Consider the following 15243-nt stretch of genomic DNA (forward strand, 5'->3'; position numbering starts at 1 on the left):
TAAACGCTGAATACACCCAAACAGAGTGTGACTGCTAGCCAGACCAAAATCTGCATATATTATACACATATAGCAATTTTCAGCAATTAATTTTACTTTATTACAGTTTCTGTTTGTCTATTGCCACCAATTTAAAAGCATTTGCTATATGGTTTTGAGCTGTAGCGCTAATTTTTGCAGTGTGCCCTCTTGAAAAAGGCTTTGCATTGTTTTACTATATGGATAATGAATACATTCCAACAGGGGGTGCATCACAAACATTAGCACTACTATTAACATTTCAGTAGATGGAATATCACAAATGTTAACAATTAATATGAACAACAGAGTATAACTGCCAGAAAAACAGATATGATCTATCTATCTATCTATCTATCTATCTATCTATCTATCTATCTATCTATCTATCTATCTATCTATCTATCCAAATGGGATAAGCTAAGGCAATTAAACAATGAAAGTCTTGAGCAGACAAAGCTGTGTGGAAACATAACCCAGATCCTTTTCAAAGATATTGATAAAATTGATTCAGAAGAATTATTTCAGTTAGTATCCCCTTACAACCTTGAACTGGATTAAGCAGGGGGTTTAAGAAGTTTGAATGAGTGTGTGTGCGTGTCTGTGTAGAAATCTATTTTTTATATATAAATACTAGGGCGCTTTGCCGCTTGCTTGCTTTGCTCGCCAAATCCCATCTCTGCCACTCACGTTGTGAAGAGGGGGTCTGAACGCACCCCAAGGAGAGGCGGTCACTCCTCCGAAACCCCCTCTTAAACGATGATACAATGGGAAACAAAATTATATTTTTTGTACCTCCTTTTTGCTCAATCAGCTGCTGGCTTGTTGCTGCTGCAGTGCCGTGTGAGATCACTTTTGTCGTATCACCTATGTCCATATATTCGATCTCTTTTCAATTTTACCTTTTCCTCAATATCACATTGAATTTTGATTCCATGTTTGGAATTATATTGTGACAACGCAACGTATAACTCTGCATGTGAGTGAATATCGTTTGTTTCTCTCTATAAGAAATGTGTCTGACAATAGTATTCACACAAATGAGAAATGTTTTCTCTCGTGGGATTTCACTTTCACCAAACAACAAATCTTTTAACTCTTGTGGATACGCCTCTTCATTGGGAAGAAATACTACTTTTTTTTATCCCTGATGGCAACACGAATTAGATGATCTACAAGTCTCTGACCTAAAGTTTAAAACCGAACAATATATTTGATCTCTTTTCACTGTTCCATTATTTCACCAAATAATAATTTCCATTTATTAGCCCTAATAAAATCTTTACTATATATATATATATATATATATATATATATATATATATATATATATATATATATATATATATATATATATATATATACGGAAACATGCTCACAGAGCAAAGCACTCGTATATCAAAGTGAATTTCCCCATAAGAAATAATGGAAACTCAAATGATTTCTTACACAACCCAAAAAATAAAAAAATATATAAAAATGATTAATACAAATATAAAGTAAAAATACATAAAACAAATTAACCTGCACTTTACCTTTGAAAAGAATCATGGCTGGGGTGAGTGAGTTTCTAAACTTTTGTGGGATTCCACCCAACGGGACGACACGCGGAAGAGCGTCCCAAAGCAATCGCAGTCTCCCATCGCTGTAGTGGTTCGCCGTAATAGCAAATCCGAAAAGATTGCTGACATGCTATAAGCGTCTGCCATCGATGGGTGATACAAGGAACGTTATAAATGCACAGGGCATAGTACTGCTTGACCACGACCCTGCCTGACTGCTGTGTCTGTGTAAATCCTACTACAATAAATAACTGTGCTGTTGCTGTTTCAAGCTGAATAAAACTGGTGTTGTTAAAGTACTGAGACTCAGCGTGTTTTGGGGCACAAGACGGGGACTCGCATGTCACAGCACACACACAAGCACACAGTCACAATACTGTAGTAAACAGTATACGCTTGTACGGATGTTGACTATATGAGTAAGGCACGCCGACTCAGACGGAGAATAGGAGACCGAGAGAGAGAGAGACAGACACAGACACAGAAACAGACACAGACACACACGCGCGTGTGACAAGAACCATCAGCTCAGTTGTGATCACATGACGCTCAGCAGACAAAGCTTATCCATACTACTCGTATTGCAAGACCTTGCTCGTTTATCAAGTCAAAATTTATTAAAAATTTTAGCTCATCTTGCAAAACACTCGTAAACCAAGTTACTTGCAAACCGAGGTTCCACTGTATTTATATACAGTAATCCCTCCTCGATCGCGGGGGTTGCGTTCCAGAACCCCCCGCGATAGATGAAAATCCATGAAGTAGAAACCATATGTTTGTATGGTTATTTTTATATATTTTAAGCCCTTATAAACAGCCTCTGTGGAAACAGCCCAACTGCTCACATCTCCTCCATCAGGCGCAGAGAATGTCAGAGAGGGTGAGATAGAGGCAGAGACAAGCAAACAATCAAGCACCGCACGGGATGCATATCTTATAGCATTGAGGAATTTTAGTTAATATGTAATACGTGCTCTGATTGGGTAGCTTCTAAGCCATCCGCCAATAGCGTCCCTTGTATGAAATCAACTGTGCAAACAAACTGAGGAAGCATGTACCATAAATTAAAAGACCCATTGTCCACAGAAATCCGCGAACCAGCAAAAATACCTGATATATATTTAGATATGCTTACATTTAAAATCCGCGATAGAGTGAAGCCGTGAAAGTTGAAGCGCGATATAGCGAGGGATTACTGTATATTTATATATATATATATATGTACAGTATATATATATATAAATACACTCACCTAAAGGATTATTAGGAACACCTGTTCAATTTCTCATTAATGCAATTATCTAATCAACCAATCACATGGCAGTTGCTTCAATGCATTTAGGGGTGTGGTCCTGGTCAAGACAATCTCCTGAACTCCAAACTGAATGTCAGAATGGGAAAGAAAGGTGATTTAAGCAATTTTGAGTGTGGCATGGTTGTTGGTGCCAGACGGGCCGGTCTGAGTATTTCACAATCTGCTCAGTTACTGGGATTTTCACGCACAACCATTTCTAGGGTTTACAAAGAATGGTGTGAAAAGGGAAAAACATCCAGTATGCGCCAGTCCTGTGGGCGAAAATGCCTTGTTGATGCTAGAGGTCAGAGGAGAATGGGCTGACTGATTCAAGCTGATAGAAGAGCAACTTTGACTGAAATAACCATTCATTACAACCGAGGTATGCAGCAAAGTATTTGTGTAATGAGTCAGAATTTGGCGTAAACAGAATGAGAACATGGATCCATCATGACTTGTTACCACTGTGCAGGCTGGTGGTGGTGGTGTAATGGTGTGGGGGATGTTTTCTTGGCACACTTTAGGCCCCTTTGTGCCAATTGGGCATCATTTAAATGCCACGGGCTACCTGAGCATTGTTTCTGACCATGTCCATCCCTTCATGACCACCATGTACCCATCCTCTGATGGCTACTTCCAGCAGGATAATGCACCATGTCACAAAGCTCGAATCATTTCAAATTGGTTTCTTGAGCATGACAATGAGTTCACTGTACTAAAATGGCCCCACAGTCACCAGATCTCAACCCAATAGAGCATCTTTGGGATGTGGTGGAACGGGAGCTTCATGCCCTGGATGTGCATCCCACAAATCTCCATCAACTGCAAGATGCTATCCTATCAATATGGGCCAACATTTCTAAAGAATGCTTTCAGCACCTTGTTCAATCAATGCCACGTAGAATTAAGGCAGTTCTGAAGGCCAAAGGGGGTAAAACACCGTATTAGTATGGTGTTCCTAATAATCCTTTAGGTGAGTGTATATATATATATATATATATATATATATATATATATATATATATAGACGTGAATGTCTGCAATGCAATTTGCATATTTATAGCTAGAAATCTGTTTCCTGTCTTGCGCCCTGTATTGGCTGGGATTGACCCCAGCGGACCCCCGTGACCCTGTAGTTAGGATATAGCGGATTGGATAATGGATGGATGGATAGCTAGAAATCCATAAAGGGGAAAAAATGAATCACATATCTTAAAATAATCTTTTATTCCTGAGCTTTCAACACCTATCAGGTGTCATCATCAGAGGAAAATGATTGCACAAACTGGAAGCAAAGGAAATATATAGCAAATGAGGAATGGGGAGAGTGTAGGTGGGTGTAAGGGGGTAGATAAGTAAGGTGGGGTTCAGAGGGTGTTGGTTTTAAAGTATGTAATTTGTGGCCTTAAAATATAATTTGTGTTTTAACCATTAATTAGGGCTATCACTAACTCCTTCCCCTCTTTTTCCCTCAGAGTGAACAAAGAACATCACTTTCTCTGCCGAAATGAAGTTCCTGTCTTAACTGCCTGAATCGACAGCACCTGGAAGTTAGTGTTTAATTAGGAACTTGGGGGAAGACCACTCTTAGTGCAGTAGCAACCTTTATGAGAGAGAACAGACCTATGAGGTCCTTATTAACATTTTCTTTGATTTTGTTGTTGTTGTACAAGTACAACTTATTTACCTACAGTATTTACTCATCCTTCTTTTGCGCTTATAGCTGTATGCACCGTGAACCCGTCCAATAGTAGTTTTATTATGAACAACAGGAATTATTTATTAAGGCAATTTTTGCACAGTTTTTCAAGGATAATGGATACATTTATTTTAGTTGGGTTTTAAGCTATGTAATGTGGTGTTTTAGAGGTATTTATAAGCTTCCTTACTGTAGTGATAAGTGTGGAAGCAGAGATATTAGACAGAATACTGTCTTCATAGTTAGTATACCATCCCCATTGCCACCCCATGACTACCAGAAATATGACTCATGATGTCATCACCTTGATGGTATTTAAGATGGCATTATACTCCTAGCTAAATCCATCCATCCATCCATTATCCAACCCGCTATATCCATAGCTCTGGATTCTAAATGCAGTGCTTAAGACTTTCCCTGTTTTTTTTGGTTTGTGTGTTTTTAATTTTGATTTTTCACTCTTTTTGGCTTTTGATCCTGTGTGTCCTCTTTCTCATTTGCTGTTATCCATTTGACTTTTGTTTCTGTTGCCTTTTCCTATGTAATAGAAAACTCCTAAATATTCTGAGCAGGACCCTTTCTAGGACTCCCTACAGAATAAACACAAGGAAAGATTATATAAGTGGTGCACCTTTATAGCAGCCACCAACCAGAGGACACAGTGACCGACACCCAAATTCCACACAGAAAAGCCATCCATTTCAAACTATCCCTATTTTAAATTGATACAAGGGAATTTTTTCTCGTTGAAATGAATTTAGTGAATGAAATGGTCTTCTTTTATTAGCAAAATATGTAAACCTCTCTTATGTTACAACTCTCAGTAGCATCCCAGGAAGATAGGAGATATCCGCCCTCACACACACAAATATAAGAAAGAGCACCACAGTGGCTATTGCTTGGATATGAACCACTAAGATCTAGCTACGACCTGTCCTTATCAAAACTGTAACAAAAAAAAAAAAAAATTCTCAAACCCACTTAATCCAGTTCAGAGGCATTTGTGCCCAGGAACTTATTTTAGACCTGGCACCAGTCCATTGCCTCTTCCTTTAGTGTGTAAATTTTTTTCCCCCCATCTGATCCAGAAATCCTGATTTTTGGATCCATCCTCGGGGCAAGTCCTTGGAGACAGCGCCCTTACTTTCAACATATGTAATCACAAGGCTGGTGCAAGGCAGCAAAATGATGATGTACCCTGATATCACTCTGCTGCTTAATTACACCTTCAGGACTAAAATTATTTATGTCCCCTAATTGTTTAATTTGCATTTTATGCCATAATAAAATCATCCTCGCTGATGAGTGTAGGCCCCTCAATACATTAAACCGTAGGCTATAACGTATGACCTTACTAATTGTTGATTGACTATTTTTAGAATGCCAAAGCAAGTAATGATGTATTTTTTGTTCAGCTACCATACACCCTTAATTAACTGCTTGTTGAATAAAAATGTGGCCTTCAATATGTTTTGTAGCAACAATCAATACTTAAACTGACTCTAGCCATGATAACACAGAATGATTTCAGTTAATGGATTTCTGTAATTTACTAAGCTAATTGCATTTGCGTCTAGTGCAAAAACGGCATTGGAAGATACTACAGTGATAAGATCTTTCAGTAGGCATAGCTGGTTGAATTATACAGTATCTTTATACTTGATAGTGATGGCACACATATGCATCCATTTTAGAGTACACCCTACCCTTTCCATAAAAACATTTCTGTATAAGGTGTATTCTCAAAATTTTATCTATCCATCCATCCATCCACTCTGCCACAGATGTTAAACTGCCCAACTTTACTCCTACAATAGAGCCTGCCTTCTTAACAAGTTTGTCCAGGCGTGAGGCGTCTTTCATCTTTATGCTGCCTCCCCAGCACACCACCGCGTAGAAGAGTGCGCTCGCCACAACCGTCTGGTAGAACATCTGCAGCGTCTTATTGCAGATGTTGAAGGACGCCAACCTTCTCAGAAAGTATAGTCGGCTCTGACCTTTCTTACACAGATCATCAGTATTGGCAGTCCTGTCCAATTTGTCATCTAGCTGCAGTCCCAGGTATTTATAGGTCTGCACCCTCTGCACAGAGTCACCTCTGATGATCACAGGGTCCATGAGGGGCCTGGGCCTCCTAAAATCCACCACCAGCTCCTTGATGAGTTTTTTGAACGAGCAAGTCTGACAAATGAAGGAAGACACCTCAGTCCAACAAGCTTGTGTGGTTAACTATTGTTGTAGCTACTCAGTGTTACTAAGATTCCTTTTTCGGCTACACGACCGTTTAATTAAATTGAATGATATTTTTCAGGCTACAGATTGCACAAGTGAGACTACGTCTGGAGTACTGAGTGTAGTTCTGGTCACTACACTACAAATTAGACATAGCAGCACTTGAAGCTGTGCTGAAGAGAGCAAACCAAGTGCATGCCAGGCCTTAAGGACATGCCCTACCATGACAGACTCATGTTTAGTCTCGAGCGGAGGAGTGAGAGCATGGTCTCCAAAATTTTCAAAGGCACTGGTAAAGTAGATACAGCAGAATTGTTTGAATTAAATAAAGACGGCAGTGAAAATTAGGAGTGAAGCCGGGACGAGAGGGGGTGCTGGCACTATTCATGTCCTCTCACTTTCCTTCCACAATGTAGAAAAGATGCCCACTGAGGGTAACTGACCCCTCCTCTTCTATGGTCACTATGTCATAAATTCCAAGGCATCATTTAACCAAACGAACGATTCACAAGATGGAGCTCCCCAATCAAACAAGGAGAATTAGAAAACCCTTGCCACTGCAAGACCCAGAGTGGCTATTTTGTTAAAATGAATTTTTGCACTCATGCCATTGATCGCCCTTTTTGTTTTCTTAAAAAAAAATAAATAAACATAGACGGCCATGTTTGCACCCCAACATTTATTCCGTGGAGTTGTCATCTCTCGCATGATCACAGTTTGAAGCATTTCACAGTTGCAAAACTGTCTTTGAATTCTAATCTTAGTGACAGTTTCATAAATTGTATTAGAGTTGAAAAGTACCTTTTAATTAACGTAATGTGCGCGTGTCTTGAATATGGGCTGGAAACGTTTTGGGAATTGAAATAGTGTTTAATGTTAAGAAAAAAAGCCTTTAAAATGAATCCACCTTATTTTTTCAGAGCATTTTTTTTTGTTGTCATTCAGTTAACATTAGTGACGTCACTAAAACGATTAAATGACCTAATATTCCAATTAACTTTAGTCCCATAACCCATATGTTTGAATCTATTTCTATTCTCCTTCACTCTTTACTGGCATTCAAAGTGTTCACTTTCAGATTTCATTTCAGAATTAAGAAGACTGCTCATTTCTCCGTATTGCCTTTTCATGAATGATTTGGCTATAAACAAGACCGAGGCATCGATTCCATCAAGGGTAATAACGGCAGGTTTGCGATGCTTTCAAGGAAAAACGCTAGACAACTACAAACAGGAAAAAGAAAAAAAAAAACATATTTGATTTTACTCCATTTACTTTGCAGCAACAGTCTCTCATTTTCTATCTTTCTCTCCACTGAGTGGAGATGTCAAATAGGATCAGGGTTGCAGATAAAAGCCTGAATTTTTATAAAAAATGTTCAATGTGTCAAACAGTCAGAAATAATCTAGGACATACAGAAATATGATTTATCTTCAACTGACTGCCTTGGTTACGGGGGGAATATACCATACACCATATTGTAAGTTCTCATCCTTTAACTTCATTAATGAAGGAAGCTGTACCTAAGCATACGTCTTTTTAAAATGCAATTAAATTAATGCTTCTTCACCATATTTGTGTAATAAATAAAAAAGTTTATGAAATTGCAAAAATGTCATTAAATATATTTTAAGCAATTCCTACATACCTTTTTAGTGAGACAACCATACGTAGTACTGATACCTTTAGTAAGATTCACACTGATATAATTCATATTATTACATTAGAATGCACAAATTATAACCTAGTGCAAAAGAGCTGTGCAGACAGATTGCTATACACAAGCAAACAATATCAAAGAGATTGAGGTAGATATATTCTTCATTTATCCGTCATGTCTACTGTGAAATACTGGGGGTCCTGGTGAAGTTGGTGGGTCTTGGACCCCATAAGTACTTCTTTGGACTCACCATGTACTGCCAGAGAAGGCATGAACTCTCCATGTTTTGTGATGAATGTTGCAGTGATGTCTTTACCCTACTCATAAAATGACTTACTATAGCCCTCTAGGTTACTGGACTGTACCTTTAGCTGAGAAGTTTCCTTCCACTACTGGATGTCATGCATAACAAAAGAACAATCTAGATGTGAACAGGTCATTCAGCCCAGCAAAACTCACAAGTCCTATCTGCTTTATTCCTCCAAAATAACATCAACTCGAGTTTTGAAAGGCCCTAAAGTCCTACTGTCTACCGCACTACTTGGTCACTTATTCCATATATTGATGATTATGATTATAAAAATCAAGAGCCAGGCCTTTAATGACCTCTTGGGCACGGCCATCAGCAGTGTGTCTGTTTGCGGAGAGAGTGTCGACCTTGTCGAGAGGTTTACTTACCTCAGCAGTGACATTCATATCTCTGGTGACTCTTCCTATGAAGTCAGTAGACGGATTGGGAGAGCATGGGGGGTTATGAGGTCGCTGGAAATGGGTATGTGGCGCTCCCAATATCTATGCAAAAGGACGAAGGTCCAAGTCTTTAGAGTCCTGGTGCTTCCTGTCTTGCCATATGGCTGCGAGACATGGACGCTATCCAGTGACCTGAGATGAAGACAGGACTCCTTTGGTGCTGTGTATCTCCGAAAAATCCTTGGGTACCGCTGGTTTGACCTGAATGAGGCACATTACCTGCACTGTGAGGGAGCGTCAATTACAGGTGATCCGGCTCGTAAGATCCACACAGATTGGGACCCGAGTGGCTGGACCAGGCCAAGGGGTCACCCACGTAACACCCGGCTGCGGCAGATAGAGGGTCATTTCCGGAGGGTGGAACTGGACCGCATGTCTGCCTGGGGTGTTGCCAACAGGGATCCTGAGTTGCTTTGTCGTGTAGTGGGTGCAGCAACGTACTGTACCAGTGAATGCTCCCCAAATTGCTGCTGCTTTACTTGCTTGATGATTATTGGTGTCAAGAAAAATACCCTAATGTTTGTGTGAAATTTAACTTAAACTTAGTTTAATTTTAAACATTTTAATCATGTCTCCTCTTAATAATAATATATTTTATTTATATAGTGCCTTTCCCATGCTCGAGGCACTTCATAGAGTCTCAGAAAGAAACAGCAGGTATATGTAACATTGGATACAAATGTTTCCTGAATAGAACACTAAAACAGACAGATACAGGATAAACCAAGCATTAAATAGAATAAAAGACAATCAACCAGAGTAAAATATTAAATTCAATACTAAAAGAAAAGACTAACAAATAACAACATTTGTGATATAACACAAACACACAAAAATTGTACTGAGCCTCAGAGAGGCAAACTGAAAAAAGGGGCAGAATGTCAGTTAAGTTAAAAGCTTTTGTGAACAGAGGAGTTTTCAGTTGTTTTTTATAAGAATGAATGGAATCAGTTGATCTCATTAATTTCGGGAGGTCTTTCCAAAGTCTGGGCGCTATATAACTGAAGACCGTGTGACTCATAGAGTGCAGGTTAGTGTGGGGCACAACAAGATTGCTAGAATCAGAGGACTTTAGTGGCCGAACAGGAGCAGAGTGATGGAGAAGGTCATAGATGTAGTCCAGTGTGAGGCCATTTAAAGCTTTGTAGGTTAATAACAGAATTTTATATTCAATCCTCTAAGACAAAGGGAGCCAGGGGAGGTGAAGCAGGATTGGTGTTATGTACTCGCTGTTGCTGGTCTGTGTTAAGAGTTTTGAATCAATTGGAGCTGTGATATAAGATTAGAAGTGGTACCTGCCACCAGGGAGTTACAGTAATCGATGTGGGATGTGATAAAAGCATGTACAAGATTAACCTTCTTTTGCTTAGGCTGAAAAGGCTCAAATCTTTTAATATTTCTTCATAACTCATCTCCTGTAGCCCTGGAATCAGCCTAGATTCTCTTCTCTGGACAACCTCTAGTGCTGCTATGTCCTTTTTGTAGCCTGGAGACCAAAACTGCACACAGGACTCCAGATGAGGCCTCACCAGTGTGTTATAAAGCTTGAGCAGAACCTCCTGTGACTTGTACTGCACACATCAAGGCGCTATATAAACTGACATTCTGTTAGCCTTCTTAATGGCTTCTGAACACTGTATAAGAGTTCATGGCGATGACTCTGCTTCAACTCCTAAGTCCTTCTCATTTGTTCTCTTAATCGTCTTTTGTTTAAGCTGTAAAGGCTCAGCTCTTTAAATCTTTCCTCATAATTCAACCCCTATAGCCCTGAATCAGCCTAGTCACTCTTCTCTGGACATTTTCTAGCTCTGCTATGTCCTTTTTGTAGCCTGGAGACCAAACCTGCACACAGGACTCCAGATGAGGCCTCACCAGTGTGTTATAAAGCTTCAGAAGAACCTCCTGTGACTTGTACTCCACACATCAAGGCACTATATAACCTGACATTCTGTGAGCCTTCTTAATGTCTTCTGAACACCATCTGGCAGTTGATAGTGTTTAATCTTTCCTCATGTAGTCTTGGAATCAGCCTAGATTCTCTTCTCTTGACAACCTCTAGTGCTGCTATGTCCTTTTTTGTAGCCTGGAGACCAAAACTGCACACAGGACTCCAGATGAGGCCTCACCAGTGTGTTATAAAGCTTCAGCAGAACCTCCTGTAACTTGTACTCCACACATCAAGGCGCTATATAACCTGACATTCTGTTGCCACACTTAATGTCTTCTGAACACTGTCTGGCAGTTGATAGTGTCAAGTCCACCTATGACCTAAACCCTTCTCACAAATGGTGGACCAGGAGATGAATCATTTATCGAAAAGCAAAATGGGGGGCCAAAACCGAAAGACAAAAAAAAAAAGGATTGTGTATCAGAGTCAAAAATCTTTTACAAATGACTTTTCGAAACAGATCACTAATGAAAGGTTTTGAAAGATTATATACAAATCTGAACAAAGGAAAATGTGTGCCAACAATGTTGAAAGCAGATGACGACATATGACAACCCATAATCCTATACCAATAGAAAGGTAGCCAGTCCCTTACCTGCCACTGAACTGTCGAGATTGTCCATGCTAGAACCTGGAGTATGTTCAATACCCCTAAGTGGCCTTGCGACTTCATAACCCTCATCGTCTTCCTCATCTTCATCTTCATCATCCGGAATGTCATTTTCTAGGTCTGAAATCAGAGTGCTGGATATATAGCCCAGAGGAGGTGCAGGGGCCTGAGGGGGATGTGAGTTGCCTTGCATTTGCCTATAAAGCACAAACAAATATACTTTTTGAAACTACCTGTTTCAGACATTTCATTAATACATAAAAGGGACCCAATTCCAAGTAACTCACTTTTGCTTATTGAAAACGTTTTGCCTGTCTGCTTTCCCAATAAGCTGGAGCAGCCAAAGGGAAAATGATATCTGTATATATTGCGGCACGCACTACAATTCCCAATTAGTCACTTGTTCATTCTCGCCAAGGCAGAAATGAAAGGAAACTTGACATAATTATTGCAGTACATCCATTTTAATGCTAGACCAGTCATCATCTTTTTCAAGCCGCAGTTACCGAACATGACATTTTCTATAAAAACATGACACTTTTTACTAGAGAGAAGCATAACATTAATTCAGTACACCGCCTCCCGTTTAACCATAAATAAAATATTTTGTTTGACAGACTGTGACCCACAACTGTCCTCTTCATACTATGAGCATAAATGAATATTGGATCACAAATAATCTGGCAGATTTCAGTGAAAATGTTAGAAAATATATATTTTTTTCTCTGTATACATTTATTTATTGCTATCAAGCCACCCATTTCATTTCTTCTATTTTCCTATAGGAGAGACGGTTGAGAAGAGGGTGGCATGCTGATGGGAATCAAATGTCGTCCCCGTCAGGGTCTGAATGGAGTTTATATATTCTCTTTCTTTGAGAGTGTTTGGTCCTGTTTGCCTAATAATGAAAGGGACATTTCAGCTACGTTAAACCATGAATTTTATTAAGCTTATTTAAGAATGCTATGTTATGTAATTTGATGGGAATGAATTAATATACTGCGGTGGGCTGGCGCCCTGTCAGAGGTTTGTTTCCTGCCTTGCACCCTGTGTTTGCTGGGATTGACTCCAGCAGACCCCCGTGACCCTGTAGTTAGGATATAGCTGGTTGGATAATGGATGAATGAATTAGTATAGTTGTGTGCACAGAACTGTCCAGGGTTATTTCCTGCTTTGTACCCATTATCACAAGGATATATTCTGTCTCCTGAAGCCCTCCATTTCGGAATAAATGATTTTAATACGTGGATGGGACAATGGTCACTATGCGGTAAATCCTGTAGCAACTGGCTAAACGAAAGGGCCAGCCCCGATTAAACACTAATTTTTTGCTGACGAGTTATAACCAGGGTTTTTATTTAGAGAATGCTACATTTATATGCATGTAAAAAGGAGTCTCAGATATGTCAAAATGGGGTATCAAGCCTCCAACATGGCCATAAAGCAGGCCAAGACATTCACTGGCCAGCCCTGTAGCACTGTTTTTCTCTGTTTCTCTCTATTCTGTGTCTGCTGCCCTGTTGAATCTCCTGTGCTTACATTTACTTGCTCTTCTTATTCACCAGTCTCCGCTCCCCCTCTATTGCCGTTTATTCTGTCCAGTCTCAGATAAGCTTCAGTTCCAGATGCTTCCTTTACACTCCTGCTGTGGGCGCGCAGGGTGGGAAAGCCCAGTCTGTGTTACAATATACTGTCAACATTTTTCAAATAATGGTTGCATATGCTTTATAGAATATCTAGCCTGAAGAATGGGTGGTAAGTCCAAAGGCCTCTGACTCTGACACCAGAATAATCTGTTGATTTCAGTTTTTGGAGACACCATGGGTTAAGGGAACACTCCACCCAAAAATTGCATATCCCTTTTATATGTCACTCAATTCAAATCCTCATTCTCGCTTGAGCACGTCCCATTTTTGTTCACAACAGTGTTTCCTGGAAGTCATTTATTTATTCATTGTGAGCATATTTCTGGATGACTTGACATCTAAGTTATGTGATAGGACTAATACAAGATTTTTTCATTGATATTTTTGCTCTCGTTTTCTGTTAACCATAGTGGGTCTCCATATATGTCTATTTTCAGAATCTTTGTTATCTCAATTCTGCATGAAAACACAAGATTACAAACTTCTTACAACAAACTACATCAATGGTAAAAAAAGAACAAACACATTAAACTATAACTAAAAAGTGTAATCCAGACATTGAAATACTGACTGAATTAGACTACGTTACAACCTTGGGAGATAAGTTACATCATCTTTCTTTAATAGCAACGGAAACGATTCACTTGGTTAGTAATATTCTAATGATGAATCATTCTGACCCTAGAATGTTGGTGACTTCAACCAGGGGAACTTTGGAAGGAACAAACCTTTCTCAGGATGTTCCATTTTGTGGACACAATAAGCTGGACTTACTCTATCCAAATGTTAATGCCTTTCAATGCAAACCTGTGGAGCAACTGGGTAAATCTGACCATATCTTACTGCCACCTACAAGCCTGTTATCAGACGTCAGCAGCAGCTCTCTTATTATCCAACGGCAGAAATTCTTGCCTGTTTGGAGGATTGTGGATTGTTATAAAATGCATATTTTTCTTTATCTTCTGCAAAGTTTTAATTTTCCCCCTGGGGACAAAAAAGTGTTATCTGTCTATATGTTTATTGGATTAAGTATCATTTTTTAATGAAATATTTCTTTAAGCGGATATTTACACATACAGTATATTAGGAATATTTTTTAGTTTATCTAACGGCAATTAAATTGCAGGTAGTCGTTGACTTACGACCACGTATAAGCTGATCTGGACGTAAGACAGACCGATATACATATTCAAACATGGCCACATGCATAGTATTGTATAATAAGTCCCTTAATTCATATTGATTGTTTTACATTCTTTTTTATCACAATTCTTAGTACATTGTGTAAATTTTATTACTGCTGCTTACATGGGTACCGAACTTTTAACAGCTTCACAAATTCTTTCTTTATCTGTTACATCATCAGTATGAGTGTCTCCCAGTGTTCAATGTGTTAACTGTGAGAGGCGGTATTGTACCAGCAGAGTTTGAGCACTTGTATGTTCTCTGTTTTAATATGTCAGCCTGTTGATAATACAAATTAACAGATAAAGGAGTTCAGTATGGTTTCATTACCCAATCGTGGCAGTTCACATGAAGCGGCACATCGTGAGTCACAACACAGAAGCTTTGAAGATTAACCAGATTCAAAGCCAGAGTGCAGCAGTACATCACGTGCGCCGAACGCCGTTTACAATGGAATAACTTAAAGTCACATGTGACCCTTTTCGGTTCCTTTCCTCTCTCATACTGCTTGATGACCTTCATTTATGTGTCAAGATCAATCACCTTTCTTCCTGCAATTGTAAGACAAATGTAACTGAATGTAGTCGTAACCACTGTAGGTAATAAAATGAGATCGAGATGAATGAGTCACAGCATACA

The 15243-nt window shown here is 39.3% G+C and overlaps 1 protein-coding gene across 5 annotated transcripts in view; it reads right to left on the reverse strand.

The window, feature by feature from the left end:
- Positions 1-15243, reverse strand: part of robo2 (roundabout, axon guidance receptor, homolog 2 (Drosophila)) — a 748943-nt gene that overhangs the window by 38882 nt on the left and 694818 nt on the right. For all 5 annotated transcript variants that reach the window (XM_039745871.1, XM_039745870.1, XM_039745867.1 and 2 more), the window contains one exon: positions 11759-11970. In XM_039745871.1, the coding sequence (XP_039601805.1) occupies positions 11759-11970 (212 nt within the window). The remainder of the gene's footprint in view (positions 1-11758; positions 11971-15243) is intronic.

This window comes from Polypterus senegalus, chromosome 2, assembly GCF_016835505.1.
Source record: "Polypterus senegalus isolate Bchr_013 chromosome 2, ASM1683550v1, whole genome shotgun sequence".
Lineage (NCBI taxonomy): Eukaryota > Metazoa > Chordata > Cladistia > Polypteriformes > Polypteridae > Polypterus > Polypterus senegalus.